Source organism: Lepisosteus oculatus, chromosome 20 (genome assembly GCF_040954835.1).
Source record: "Lepisosteus oculatus isolate fLepOcu1 chromosome 20, fLepOcu1.hap2, whole genome shotgun sequence".
NCBI lineage: Eukaryota > Metazoa > Chordata > Actinopteri > Semionotiformes > Lepisosteidae > Lepisosteus > Lepisosteus oculatus.
The window spans coordinates 11,913,435-11,928,872 of NC_090715.1; the positions used below are offsets into that span (position 1 = coordinate 11,913,435).

The 15,438-nt window shown below is 37.8% G+C and overlaps 1 protein-coding gene across 2 annotated transcripts in view; it reads left to right on the forward strand.

Moving 5' to 3' along the window:
- LOC107080011 (uncharacterized) overlaps positions 1-15,438 on the forward strand; it is a 37,859-nt gene that overhangs the window by 5,012 nt on the left and 17,409 nt on the right. For both annotated transcript variants that reach the window (XM_015368224.2, XM_015368226.2), the window contains exons 4-6: positions 7,514-7,649; positions 7,913-8,084; positions 10,590-10,754. In XM_015368224.2, coding sequence (XP_015223710.2) covers positions 7,514-7,649; positions 7,913-8,084; positions 10,590-10,754 — 473 coding nt within the window. The remainder of the gene's footprint in view (positions 1-7,513; positions 7,650-7,912; positions 8,085-10,589; positions 10,755-15,438) is intronic.

The following is a 15,438-nucleotide window of genomic DNA, read 5'->3' on the forward strand; positions in this document are numbered from 1 at the left end:
AGAAATACTGTATATATCGTAGTTTTTAACTGTTATATACTGTGGGAAGAGCTATGCATGCTCTTTGAGAAGACTAACACAAACCATGACCACGCAACTATTTATAAATGTAGGCATGCAGAATCCTCAAACTACATCGTCCCCTGAAAATGTTGAATAAGTTGAGTTTTGTGGACCTTTTTTCCAGAAAGCATAGTAATAAGTACTATGTCTTAATATAGGTCTGCATGTCATATAGTATACAGTTGTGAACTAGGACCCAGCCTCTAGAAAGAACATATGCATTTATATTGGCACATCATTGTATGGAAAGTGAAAAAAGGCCAGCAGAATGTTTTATTTTATGCATTGAATTCCAATTAAGGGATCCTTTGTGAAATGTGTTTGCTGCATTGCTGAGTAGTGTGATGAGTTTTGACAGTTGCATTATCGAAAGGATAACATTGGTCATTATTGTAAGGAAAACAAAGAAAGAAAAACAAACTTTACAAAACACCAGGAGCCATAGAAGAAAGCATTCAGAAAACCTGAAAGAATGACAAAGTCAACCCACAGAGCTTTAATTATTAAATGGATAGTAACCTGGGCATCTCATTAAGAAGATGGAGTGGATTAGAAGCTTCCAGGGTTCAATAGTCCTGAGACTGGCGTTTCTCCATTTTTTGATATCCTGTACTATGGATTGTAGGCAAAACTGTTTACAGTATATATCAAAAGCAGTCTTGCAGAACAGATGTGTATTATTTCCCCTCAACCAAAAGTACTTAGCCCCTTCCTTATGCTGGCATATAATAGGAAATTTCATATACTGGCCAGAATTATACTTTCAACTCTATACAAGATACATAAAAGAGTAGTAGTTACCAAAATGTGTTTTGTTTCCACTGGGAACCTCTGTATTTCCTTCCCTGATCTCATTGGATATGGAGGTTTGTGTTGCTGGGACTTGTGGGGAGTACAGTTTAGGAGTACAGCACTGGATTTCTGCCACTGCAGGAAAGTCAGGAAGATGTCAAAAGAAAAAGAAAGATGTAATGAGGGGCAGGGATGACAGATGTGTAACTGATTGATGGGGCCAGGAGTGGTATGCAGGGATGAGGGGGATTTGTATCCAATTTGTTTTGTTCTGGAAAATAATCTGTTCACAAAATAATGGTGTGTTTTACATAAAAGGAAAACCTTAATATCTAGAACTTTATATTGTGCAGTACAGGATAACCTTCATACAAGCACAAGATGCAGAAGTGCAATGAAGGAAACCAGGAGAATAATCCAGTACAGGACACTTGCACAGCAAAATGAGGCAGTCTCAAGCAGATCCATGGCTGGGGACAAGTGAGGGAAAATCTCCTGTATGACTTACATTTAGTTGACAGAAATGGTCAAATTAGGAGGTACTGTAGCGGTGCTGCAAAATGATGCAGTGATCTGTGTAGTTGTGTAGTTTCCTATAGCTTGATCAGTGTGTAGATGCTGCCTGTCGGCAGTGCTTTGGGGCTGTTCCCATTCCAGTTACACGCCTGGCAGACTGTCTAGGGTTGCAGAAGAAGTTTATGTGGTTTATGAGCTACTTATATTTGGGCCTGCCAGCTTTTAATGTGTTTTCAGTTTTCTCTACCTGCTTTTAAAAGCCTAATTAGACAAGAGAGGAATCAATATCTGTCATGAATATCTGGTGCTGATAAAACAAGCAAACAATCAACAAAACATTTTTCAAATTTCATAGTCTCTAAACATAACAGATTCCTTTACTCTTTTTGAAGAGGCTGTAGGCACTGACCAGTGCTTGTTTAAGAAAAAAGTGACCCACTATCTGGACAAGAACATAGCCTATCAAATAAAAAACTCAACACAAAATAGCATAGAAAAATGTAGGGTGGAATATTTGCATGTCTGCATTAAAGAAAGAGTTATGTAAATTTCAATCAGCTGATAAAGAGCAATGTATATACTGTACTTAGTACAGGTATGTATGTACTCAGTACATTGCTTTCAATTTAGTTGTAGAGTCACTGGCATTCTTCTGCTTGCCCATGGTTCGAAGTGAATGGCTTTGTTTGTTAACGCGTCCCTGTTGACACATAATAGCTAGCCCTTTGTAGTGCTCAAACAGCATAATTGAGACAGTTCATAGCAACCGAGCACACACTAATGCTTTATTTGGCAAGTGTACAGTATGCTCTTATCAATTATAGAGCGGCACTGAATGCACTGTGGCACTGTTAGAAACAGCAGAAGCATCATCATACTGTGTATATTCATTCAACTGATCTGTACATCTTGCCATATTTTAAGCTAAAAGAAAATATTTACTTGGATCATTCGATGACTAGGATAATCACATGTAAGGAACTGATGATCTCTTATTTCTGTGATTTTGTAAATTTACAATCTTAATAAATTGTGTAATTACGGAAGCCTAAATGTGATCTTCTATATCATGGAGATACATGAAGTGAATGCCAAGATACTGGCATGTCAGCATTAAACAAGTAGAGTACAAAACAAACGTGTGTAATAATAAAATTAAAAGTTTTCAAACCCAGGCCTGACAAAGATCTTAACCACTTTAGTGAAGAGAAATTCTGTAACCAAAACAAAGTTGTCCAAGGAAGCACAACCCATATTTTCAAGTCATAATCTACCTGTTTAAATATTTGATTAAAGTTTACTGTGTGGTGTCTGAAGCATTGGACTAGTAGCGCAATTGAAAGTAAATCATTTTTCAACATTGCAAAATTTAATGTTAGAAATGCAGAGTTTGACCACATACTTTTCTTCCAAGATAAAACACTGAAATAATAACAAATAGTATTGTCTCTACTGCTACCTACTGTGAGTTCTACATACTGTGCAGTGATATGTAATACTAAGTATTATCCAAGCTGATATATCAGGCTTCTATGTACAAGTGATAAAAGAAGCCCCGCTAAACAGCCTGACATATTTGAAGGTTAGAACATTGGTATTTAAAATTGAAGGTCCAAAGCCCAGTTTGTTGTAATAAAGCATCCTGCTTTCTTAAATTTGAATGCCACTGTTAGAAACATAAACTTTTGTATCCTTTTTAGCTATTGAATGCAACAAGACATACAATTGGAATTGAAAAGATAAGCACTCATCCACAAAGATGAAAGGAGATATGAAACATAGTAAACATGTGTGACAAATATGCAAAGGAAACTGCAAGGACATGATGTTCTGTGGTAACCAGGGAAATAAAATTCTCTGGATGTATAATTATCAGTGTGTGAGTTTTCTATTCTGAGTGAGAAGTGGTGTTGCAGTATATTTTTGTGTACCTAAAAGACAAGGCTTAAATGAATAATAATAAAAAATCTTTAGTGATCTGAGATATGAGATATTATGAATAGTTAAATAACCAGTGGAAATCACTTTAATACCTTTTTGTTTGTCACTTAATTTCCGCTGGAGTGAGCAGCCAGACGTATTATCACGGCTCAATCATGTCCGGATTGTTATCACCGCCAGCTCCAGAAATTACAGGAGTAATGGTCTAATAATGGGAATTCAGCTCCTGCAGCAGCACTCCACAGGGAGTTGAAGATCAGCTCTTGCCATTGATGATGCATTTTCCATAGTAATTCTATTTCTGTTCTTTATCTTCCCAATTCGTAATTCTTTGTTAAGATCCACCATTCTTGGTTAAGTATCTAGTACCCACCTGATGTACAAAAGAACTGAAGGTAGGCAGTGCCCTCTGAAGTAATTGGAAGTCAGATTCTGTTTTCATTGGGTTTAAGCCACCTCATTGAAGAACAATTGAAATGGATACAGGAGCAAGAGTCCTTGTCTCATAAGATTAATATATATATAAGTATATGCATGTAGACCTACTAGATTAGATGTAGTGATTGGTATTTTATTGAACCCTTTTGTACGATGACCTTTCTTATCAAAGCTTTGAAACGCCACTTTTGGTTGTGTTTGAATTCCTGTGTTGTAACAGATGACTGCCTCAGCCAAATTGTTTGTATTGAAATGGAACAAGAAGGTTCAGCAATACTGTCCCTCTTTTGTAGTTTCATTAAAGCTCCAGAGCTAAGAACCAGTTTTAAATGTTTTAATGTGCAAGTAAATGCCAGTATCATTTAGCCATATGTTAATTGTAAGTCTATAATATCTATATATCAATATTATTAATTATTGTAAAAATACTTGCAATTAGCAATTAAAAAGCATAGAAGCTATTAAAGGTTTTAAAATAGTATTTGTGGCCGTCATATTAAATCTCAAGTGCATGCTAAATTAAATCTTGAGTGACAACTTGCAGCTGTCACTGTATTAATGTTTAATTTATGTTACACTAGGCAATCACTGTGGGTATCATATTAATTGGCTTAGCAGGTGGGCAGTTTCTTGGTGGTTGCTTATGATTGGGGAGAGTTTGGAGGGACAGTTTTTAAGGTTTTTAGCCTTTCACCATTTGCATAGAGTTTAAACTTGAAATAATAAAAATTAATAATAATGAATAAAATAATTCCTTACACTTATATTCTGTAGTACTCTTCTGGAATCTCTGCTCAAAGTTCTGTACAGGTACAGTAATGGGGACTCCCACCCACCACCACCAGTGTGTCCCCACCTGCCAGTGTGAATCAGAGGTTTAACACTCAAAGAGGATTATGTGTTATACTGCACATCAAACTTTAAATTTGCAGGGTCATATTTGGATCATAGGCTGACGTAGGGAGTAGTTTACAGCAGTGGAAGATTACCTATGCAACATACAGAATATAGTGAACACAAACCCAATGTCTGGCTTTTATAATGTCACACAGGAAACCGCGCACACAGATGTGCTGTATGAAGAAAATTACCTGGACAAGGATTTTATGTCGTGGTATCTGCCTGCAAGCCAATATTGATACGTGAACATGCAGGAGGTTGTAGTTGTTTCAAGACTATTGAAAGTGGGGCAAAGGTCAGCAGGGATATGTCCAGTGGATGTGTCCACCCTCTGAATCCTAACTCCTTCTGATATAAAAGTTCAGCCCAGTAAAGGATTCAATCCCCACTGCAATGCCCTCACAATTCCACATGAAGGAGGGGTAGAAGTTTTGACTTGGACAGTCAGTTTTTGTGATGAACACCTTGTATGCAGCAAACAGATGACTGAGTTCTGCCCTTATTGATGGAATTTTACATTCAGGGCTTGTATTTGTACTGTAGTGCCACATGATGCACCTCTGGAAACTGGAATATTATGGTCCCATTAACTGCCAGTGGGCCAGACACAAGGAAAGAGGTGTCTCGAAATTATTTTGAAATATTTGTATTGCGAATATTTAGAAATATTTTGAATAATTGAAAATATATTGGCTTAGTCAGCCAAGGCTTCAGCTATGTACAATACCTTTGGGGAAAATCAGAGCTGTGAAAGAGGAAAAGACAATAGACCGTTCTCCCTGCTTGCTCTGGGAGTAGGTCTAGAGGTTGAATGGCATAGTATTTCCCTGATCATCTAATAAAAAAGAGGTAGAAAATGGCTGTTTTGGAAGTGCATTAGACATTGAGGCCAAGTGTGAGAATACACCATATTCCACATGTATTAAACAGCTGTTTTTTCTTATTTGGTCTGTTGTCTTGATAATGTTGGTATATTCCTCTAAATGTTCAAGTTAGAATTAAGAAACAATAGGATGTGTAGATTTTTTTCCACATTATAAAGGGTTAACTTGACATTATGTGTACACTGTGCACAAACATTCATTGGCCTTTATTTCATTTTATACTGTATATTCTCATTGATATGTTGTGGAAATGAGAATATTATTAACCATGCGTTTTTTTTTCTCATTTGCTTTTGTCTTTGTCTTTGGCTGTTAGATTTATTGCAAGAATATTAAATAGGCTTGAATACAGGAGATAAAGCGCTCCTCATTACACACAGACTCAAAAGCGTTCAAGCTGTAGAAACAAGTTAAAATATAGGTCATATTTCCGAGAGTTCATATCTCTCCTCACACTGCACGCAACAGCCCTGAACAATCCATGGACTCATCCCTTTTAATTAATTTGTGTACACGTAAACAGGCAGTGTAAGCCCCCATAACTTTTAATATGCCCTGAGAGCCATTTCTGACATATCAAGATGATAACGAATCACTGTTGTAGGCAATCTGAATAGCACTACAGATGCTATTTGGTATCCATTAAAAGTGCTGTTACACTATACAAACTGACTCAGGCGTGAAATATCTCAAACAACATACTGTGCTTGGCACGTCTCCTAGAATACTTTTGAGGTGTACAGGCTGTCCGTAAGAGAAGAATCTTCATCTATGTACTGTAAATTGAATGACAAATGAACAGATACAGTACTTTCTGCACTGGGATCCCAAAGGCTTCCTGTGGCCAGGGACAGGTGAGAGGAGGATTCACTTGGGATATCAGAACATTGCAAAGTGTACAGGAGAAAGGCCTTTCACCCTGTTGTGCTCATTGAGCTCTACAGTTCCATGTAGCAGGTACTGGTTATACTGGGAACACCCCACAAGAATTAAATCCCACCCTAGAATGAAAAGATTTTCTAATAGCCAACTAAACCTAACTTACATGTCCTTGTGAACAAAAAAAACACAAGGGAGACCATGCAGACTCTATACAGAGACCCACTGAGGTGGAATTTGGCCCTGGACCATGAAGTATTATAAAACAACATGCTAATGCCTTCCGAAGACTGAAAATCAAGTTTGTGGTGTTATATTTCTATTGTTGTTCCTCATTCTCAGAACTGGACTGTTATTTTATGTGTTTGTTTACTAACAGGCCTGTGTGAAACAGGTATTTCATTATTCAGACCATAGCTTCTGGAAACACTGAGTGATGTGATTACGGAAGGACAGCTGCAAGACTTTTGGATTGATTAATCAGCACTGTGGGAAGAAATGAGTGAGATGACTCAGCAAGTGTGGCTGAAACAGAGCTCTTTAAGGGGAAATGTTTTTAGGTTTCAGATGTTGGTCACAGTTGAATCTCAAAACTTTGAAAACAGCATTATTTTTATTATTAATAACAAACCTGTACTGTATAACAATTCTCATTTTATCATTCGGTTTCAACTTACCGTGGTTGCAATCAGAATAATTATTTTGTCCTGTTTTGTTTCCAGGCCGGTTGGGTTTGAGACTCGATCGCCAAACTAAGAACTGTTCTAGGTCTTTTAAGCTGGATGGTAGATCTAATCCTTTTCTTTTATCTGAACGCTCAGTTACTTAGTGGACAGATTGGTTTATTAATTTCATAGATCTCATGCTTTTCCACAGGTCCAGAATTTTTTAAAGGTAAAACAACTGGAATAAGTTGCACATGTAAAAGATCAGTTGTGGAGAAAAAACTTATATAGATTCATAGATCTACAGTACACTTGTCTATAACAAAAATAATGAGGGTATCCTGTGTCCTTCCAGGAAGTTAATTTTAGTTGTCTGTGCAAACTGCCTTTGCCACGCTGAGAGATTGATTCTGTTCCCCCCCGTCGTCTGTACAGGTGCAGAATGGTGATATCCTGAGTGCAGTCATTGCACTTTATGATGTCTGCCTGCCTGACGTGGGACCAGAAGACCTGTACTCCACCGTCCACTCCTCCACAGCCAGCACTATTGTGTTGGTCCGCCAGCACCAAGGTACCAGCAAAGTAATCAGAATTGCTGGTCACATGAGCCACCACAGATTTCTATCTACTGTGATGGATTGCTTATCTAGATTTGTATTTCAAAATAGAAATGAGGAATATATGTCAAAAGTCAAATTAATGAACCTCTTCTTCATGGCAAGTTTGACCATTGAGTTTGTCTCCTTTAAAAACACCATCACACCACATCACTTTTGCAGCACATAATCTGATGAATGCCTGCCCTCTTGCACCTTTTGCCTTCATTGTGTTCAGACGTTCTGGAGGAATATAGACAGCGGGCCCAGTTTCCCATCCGCACTGACGCCACCACTCTCCAGGTGTACAAGGAGCCAGGGGAGGAGACACAAGGACGGTTCTCTCAAGTATTCAGTGATGCGGAGTGCAGCACAGATGATGAAGATGAGTCAGAGGAGGACTCTAACAGGTACAGTCATGGGCATGCGCTCTTCTTCAGTCACCAAATAACCAAATATATTTCGTACTGGCTGTGAAAATTACAAGAACATAATAAAGGGAGGAGGCTCCTCCGGCTCATTTGTTTGCAATTAGGTAATTGTAATCTGAGGATTTCATCCAGCTGTCTCTTGAAAAAATGGTATGAATTTTGACTACATGGGTAGCTCGTTTAACACTCCCACAACATTTTGTGTTAAACGGTGCCTTGTATTCTCAGTTTTAAATACACTTCCCTGTTGTTTCCATTTTTATTTTCTGGTTTGTTTTTCACTGTTGGTGCTTGCTTTGGAATTGCTTCAGGATTACTTTGTCAGTGCTTATGAGGGTTTCAATAACTTGAGTCAAGTCCTCTCATAGTCTTCATTGTTCACAACTATAAGTATTCACTTCTTTTAGATAAGGACATCGCCTGTTTGTAGAAGTGTTTTGGTCAACATGACAAGGCCCTTATGATACATTGACCACATAGAGCATTGAATATATTTAGATCTCCGTATAGGCTGAAGTCTGGGAAGACGGGACTGGTTTGGAAACGACTTATTCAGACCAGATTTGAAATTAACCTGTAATCCATGGTTATCGACTTTGTCAACCAAGTGACAATACCATGCGGCATGGTATGTTTGATGTCCATATCATGGACGTTATTCATGTAACACTTCAGCTTAAAGAAGGTTTAGAGAGGGGAATGGGACATGTGACAGGAGGGTAGTCATGAAAGCTTGCGTTTTCCGCTGCTTTTTAAAAAACATTTGCCTGATCTTTGAAGATTTAAATATCCTAAAAATAAAATTTAACGCAAAAAATGAAAGTATACAGTAACATTTGGAACTTGATTAGTACGAACACAGACAAGACAAATATCCAATGACATGAACAGCTATAGAGGAGAGATAATGAGATTAACTGGGTTTAGCGAGAGTAACTGTAGGAGCCCAGGCAGGCTTTGGCAAGGCACGTCTTTTTATCCCTCTGGACAAATTGCCATCTTTCGTATCACAGTACCCATTCCCAGGAAATTCACACAGCAGCCACTTCAGCATTACATTTCCCCAGAAAAGGCTGCATAGAGCATCAATTGACCTCGTTTTGCGCACAGTTCATCTTCTGAAAATATGGATAAAAATGGCAGAATTTTCTTTTGCACATGAAGTTATAAACACACCCGAGTTGAGATGAGAAAAAAATCGACTCTGAATGTCAAGGCCCACTTGTTCTGTAAAACCTTGTTTACCCTTTTTCTGTACAGATTTGGACCTTCCAGCAGGGATCTACCCTGTTTAATCTCCTTGAATCTATTTTTATTATTTATGTGCTTAGCAGATGCCCTTACCCAGCATGCCTTACAGTGTTACAATGCAGAAAAATGACAATGTGCTACTTGTACGTACAAGAAACAGTTGAGCAGGAACAATAAAGTTAAATAATAGAATAACAAAGATAATACTAACTGGAAGAGCAATGCAAATGTCACACAGTGTGGAAGCAGAGCAGTAATTTAAACACCAAACTGGTTTATATTCCATATTAACAGTGAATAAGGACAATTATTAGCACAATAGATAATAATATTAAATATATTAAAATCTGAAACTGTTGCATTTTAATTTAGTATTAATATTAATTTACTAAATTAAATATAGTAAAAATATATTTGGGATACCACTGCCTTGCGATGCTAGAGTCCAGGATCAGTTCTTGGGGTGCAATATTTTGTAGTTTGTATAGTTGTATAGTTATAGTCTGTATGTTCTCTTTGTGTTTGCTTGGCTTTCCTCTGGGTGCTCCAGTTTACCCCCACAGTCCAAAGACTGTTGGTTAAGTGGCTTCTGGGAAAATTGGCCTAGGTGTGTGTTTGTGTGTGTCTGTGTGTGCCCTGCTAGGACTGGTGTCTTATCCAGGGTGTATCCTGCCTTGCACCTGCTGCTTGCTGAGATAGGCTGCAGCTCCCCTTTGACTATGTATTGGATACAGCAGTTAGAAAATAGATGGAAAAAATATATTAGAATCATACTTTGGTTAACACTTGGGAGATCCTTCTTTCACCTTTGGGTCAGATCCTGTCAGATCTCTTATGGTAAGCAAGGGTGGGCCTGGTCAGTACTGGAATGGAAAATCAGTTACTTCTCTTAGTGATGCTGGTGGACCAGTAGGTGGCACCCTTCCATCTGGACCAGAATTGTGGTGATGGGAAAAAACCTTGCTGTAGGAGACCTTACCATTTAGATGAGCCATTTAACCAGTGTCAGACCCAGACCCAGCAGAGGTGTAGAGATTGGACAGAGGACTGTTGAAGTCACCTAGCAAGATTCAGGGAGCAGAGGGCAAGGGCAGGGAAGTTGTTGAGCTCATCAATAAAATGAATTGCCCTAGCAAGAGTGATTGCATATGTTGGCAAGAGTTACGCTGAAGTTGCAGTGTGGATCAGGCAGCCATGTTGCTTACCTCCATCTCTCTCACTCTATGCCGTCAGGCAAGACTGGGAGAAGTTCAACGATGAATTGAATCAGTTCATCTTGAAGGCGACACAAAGGCGATCCCAGAGGCTCCAAGTATCGCAGGAGGAGGAGATTCCACCAGCCGCAGTAGGGGTAGAGTCCCTGATAGTGGCTGCAGCCACATATGAAATGAAGCGACTGTAAGTATATATCTGGAACAGCTTACCAGTGGTGAGGTCTCTTAGTGTCTCACAGAGCGTCATGCCCACCATGATGGAGATTTATTGCACTTTTGTTCCTTCTTCATTTGCTGAAATTATTAAGACCCCTCATCTATACTCACAATGTTTATTTCCAATATCGGTGTAAGAATATTCAAATTATTTTAGAGTGTGTGATAAAATATCAATAATGTACAGAAATAATTTGTTTGTTTTTTGTTGTTTTAAAAATGTTTTTTTTATTTATTTTGTGTATAGAAACAGTATTGGGTAGCCTTTGTATCAAGGCTGAGTAAATCATATCTTCATGAAACATTGTTTCTCTGCAATAACTGGATTGTTGTAAGTGATATGTAATCATACAGTATAAACGAAGTGCTTTATTTACATTATCTTTGTTTAAACATTTCTCTGCTTTTGATATCTTGAGAAAATATTTTCCACAGTGATTATTATTATTAATAGGAGTAAGAGCTCCTGTGGTAGATGTAGCAGTAGTCGTTATCTCTCAGTTTATTAAACAATATCATACTCCAGTTCATAAAGCACGTTTCAGAGAAAGACAAGTCCCAATTCTTGCTCATAGCTTCCTCTGAAAATGATATGAAAATAGGCCTTAAAGTCATCATTTCCCCCGACTCCTCCTTATGCCTGGTGGTCTTCTCCTAAACTGAGTAGATTGAAGCCAAACACATAAATTATGTGTTTTAGTCACATTACTAAGATCTGTCCATATCTTGTGAAGTGTTTTAGTTGCTTTGTGAGCAACTGGCTTTCCCTTCAAGGGCTTGCTCAACTTGCTTGCTGAATTCTGGAGTGGAGCAATAGCCTGTCTCAGACTAATCAAACTACACTGACAAAGCAGAAGACAGACATGTTAACAAACTATGTCTTTTACTTCACATAAAAAGCTTGATCCTTTGCTAGGTGCACTGTGGAGAGGAATATCTTATCTCTTTAATGACTGTTCTATTCTGGCCAACAACACAGACCCAGACATATGTTATACAGTGTGCCCTTTCTACTTTACAGAGGCTGGATTTGAGAAGTGCCCTGTAATATACCCCCAGAAGCCACAGGACCTTATTTTCTTACCATCTTTAATAAAGATCCTCCTAGATGGGGAAGGGCAAGAGTGGAGAGTGGAATATCAGTTCTGTCATTGTGGCTTCATCTTGTGTCTTGTAATTGTGCGACTTTAATCTTTAATATGGAAACCAAGCACACAGCCCACATCTGAGGATGCCCTCAGTAGGAGGACACAGCTTGCTGGCAGTAATAATAATGCTCATTTCTGAATTTTAAGTGTCAGCAATCAGGAGCATTCTTTTTCTTCACTCCCTGATCTGTAATTCAATTTATTCCAGACATACAGTATAGGGCAAGATTTATTTTGGAAATGCTGGGGGGTAGAATACAATTTGAGCTTTGCAATGTTACTCTTCCTGATTGGAAATACAGCTGGACTTTCAAGACATCTGGACACCTGGATGAGGGTTACCGGTCAATCAGTATTCTCTGGTCATGCACCCAAAAATTTACATTGATTAGAAAAGTATAATTTCTAACAGTGTTGGTTTCCTGTGATATGGCTAAAATGTGTTTTTTGGACTAGTGTCTTTAGACTAATGGAGCACAGATTTTTCTGGTTAGTAGACTTGTAGGTGTCAAGCTAACATTATGCATGATGGGACTGAAAACATCATGCTTCATGCAAAGCCTAAACAAACAGCACCTAAAGAAGTGATTCATATTGCAAAATGTTCACAGAAAGCTGTACTGTACATGATGCTGTAAATTAATTTCTGTTGAGCAATACATTCAGTGGAGCCTGTGTTCTACAGAATTTCACTTAGAATTCTTGAATCTGTCTGTAGGATGGTTTTCTTGGAAATGTTTAATTCAGTAGAAGTCCACTCACATTTGCTCTGTAACTGGACAAGCTATCAGGATGTCAAATGAAGAGACCCGTAAGCAAAAGTATGGCTGTCTTGAAGGTCATAAAACAGTGTTGCATCTCCTTCCCAGGCCATGACAGTAATTGTCCTGAAACGTGGTAGAATCAGTAGAAGGTACAGTACAATCTCACACTACATTAGAGTGAACCTCATGTGTACCTAAACTGAGTACTTTCGCACTGGAAGACTGAGGTGAGATTGTGCTGCAAATATTTCATAACCTTGTACAATACTTGCCACACCCTGTTCATGTTGCCCACGAAGATTAAGCAAATTCTTTAGAAGGATTTCCTAATAATTTGATAATAAATGAGAGCTTTGAAGTTTTCCACAGGCAGTATTTTTAACTAAAGTGGAAAAATGCCATTGAACACTTCAGAGTTATGTTTCAGAGATTGGGGGAAGGTGTGATTTAGTACAGTACATGGACAAAGGAGACATTTGCATTTTCAGGGAATGTGCTGGCAGAAAAACATACTTACAATAAAAAGGAAGATGAGAAACATTTGGTTTGTCAAGTCTGCTGATACAAGTTTTCCTTTTTGGTTGTATTGTTTAGCTGTGTGCCTCTAACTGCACAGGTGTTCACCCTTAATTTTCCTAATTGTTTCTGTTGTGAAAAGCAGCTGTTGAGTAGGAGGTGTTAGAGGAAAATTATAGATCACACCTTCTTTTTGTCCCAGGTTGTGCACAATTCACTTATGAAACCAGGTTGTGTTACTGTATTGTATTATCAGGTATTGTGTTTTGTAGAGGTGTAAGTACTGTAGCTGTTGTCCATGCAGAATCAACCTACGCAATGAAAACATACTAGGCTATTACAAGATCATTGATGTGTTGTACGATGTAGTATCAAGCCTTGCAATGCCTCAAAGTTTTAAGGAAGTAGGTCTTGATGTTAATTATTCAACTGTTTTCTTGGCTTTGAAAGATGACAGATGATTAGATGAAAGTTTCTGCTCATGATGAAATAAAAAATGAATGATTATATATTATATCATTACATAAAAATAATATAATATTAAATTATATATAAGATTATATAGTTATTCAGTTAATAAAACATTATTTCCAAAAGTATTTCTCTTTACCCCAAAGGGTTTAATTCTGGCAAGATATTGATTGATTGGGGGCTGGAAAAATGTGAACCTTTGTTCACTCCAGTGAACTAGAGTTATTACTGAGTGTTTCCAGCACCCCACTAAAAGCTAAATAAACCTGAGATTTAATCACAAGCTGACATTTGGATTCTTTGCTTGGCTGAGGAGCCAATGTTGCAAAGCCATCATCCATAGTATTATGACTGAATACCTCTAAGGCAGAATCCCTCCTTAAAGGTATCCAAAATCCAAAAACGAGTATTTGAATTTCTGTGCAATCTCAAAGCTTTCCCAGCAAATGAGTTTTTGAAGCAAAGGTCTGTGGTTGGTCACAGCATGTGTTTTCATTTTCCGAAACCATACTGTGGATAATTTATAAGCCCTTGAAAAAGTGTTGCTTATTTAGCTTGCCATAATATTTCTGCTGAAACTACTGTATAGTTTCAGCACTGAGGTAGTTTACTTAAGATATATTTTGGGTTACATATTAAATGTTAACACATGTTTCATGTTGTCAGGTGTACTTGCCATTTTGATGAAATTTCGGTCAATACACCTCTAGTTTAATGACAATAAATCCAATAGCTAGTATCTGACAGAGGAAAGGCACAGGCAGCTTCTACAAGTTCCAGTCAGCTAATATCTTCCCTGACCTTTCATACGCATCCTGAGTGACAGGTATGCCATCTTCAGGACTCATTCTGATAATCTACTATTCATCTAAGTTGTCAGATATGTGCAGTTTAAGATCTGTGAAGAAAACTATAAATACTTTGAAGGGGGATAATTCAGATTGTTGGATGAGGGTATTAGGAAAGTCACATGGGGATTAGTATAATAACCAGTTCTTAGTCTTATTTAACATGACTAGCAAACTGCCTAAAATGCGCAAAATACACCTTTTGAAGGGTAGTCAAAACTGGTTTTGGATTTAAAGAAAGAAGTTTACTGTACCAAGCATCACATAAATCATTAGAAAAAAGAACAAGTTAGTGCTTGCAAATACAGCATATGTACTGTATCCTAACATTTTAAAATCATTAATCCAAGCAGATGCTAGAATGTGGAAATACTCACTCCAGTGCCACATAGCATGACACACTATAAAGAACATTGCTGCTCTGGAACTACTCAAAAGATGGGAAGCACCTTAGTGATAGAAATTAGAAATGCTTCATGCTTGGAAATGTTGGGATAATGTACTGTATGTTGAACTCCTAATAATTAATCCAATTAATCCAATCTCTGAACATACAGTAGGTCAAGCCCTATACTAATAAATACTAATTTTAGTTAGTACAATTTATTCCCCATTTTGAGCAGAGGTATGACAGTATCTAAAATATGGATATGCAGCAACACAGAATCGACACAAATCCACATATTGTAAGACAGAAGACAATGTAATGGACAAAAGCAGACGGTGTTGACGTGCTTCTGCTGTGCACATACAGTATAACTTACACTATGCAATGATATGAGGGACTGATAGAATATACTGTACATTCATGTTGATGCACCTGTTGGATGCACACATCTTGAAAGCATTTATTTTCTTCTGGCTTTGAAGTGGAAATGAACAGGTGCTGTAATGTTCTTAATTAG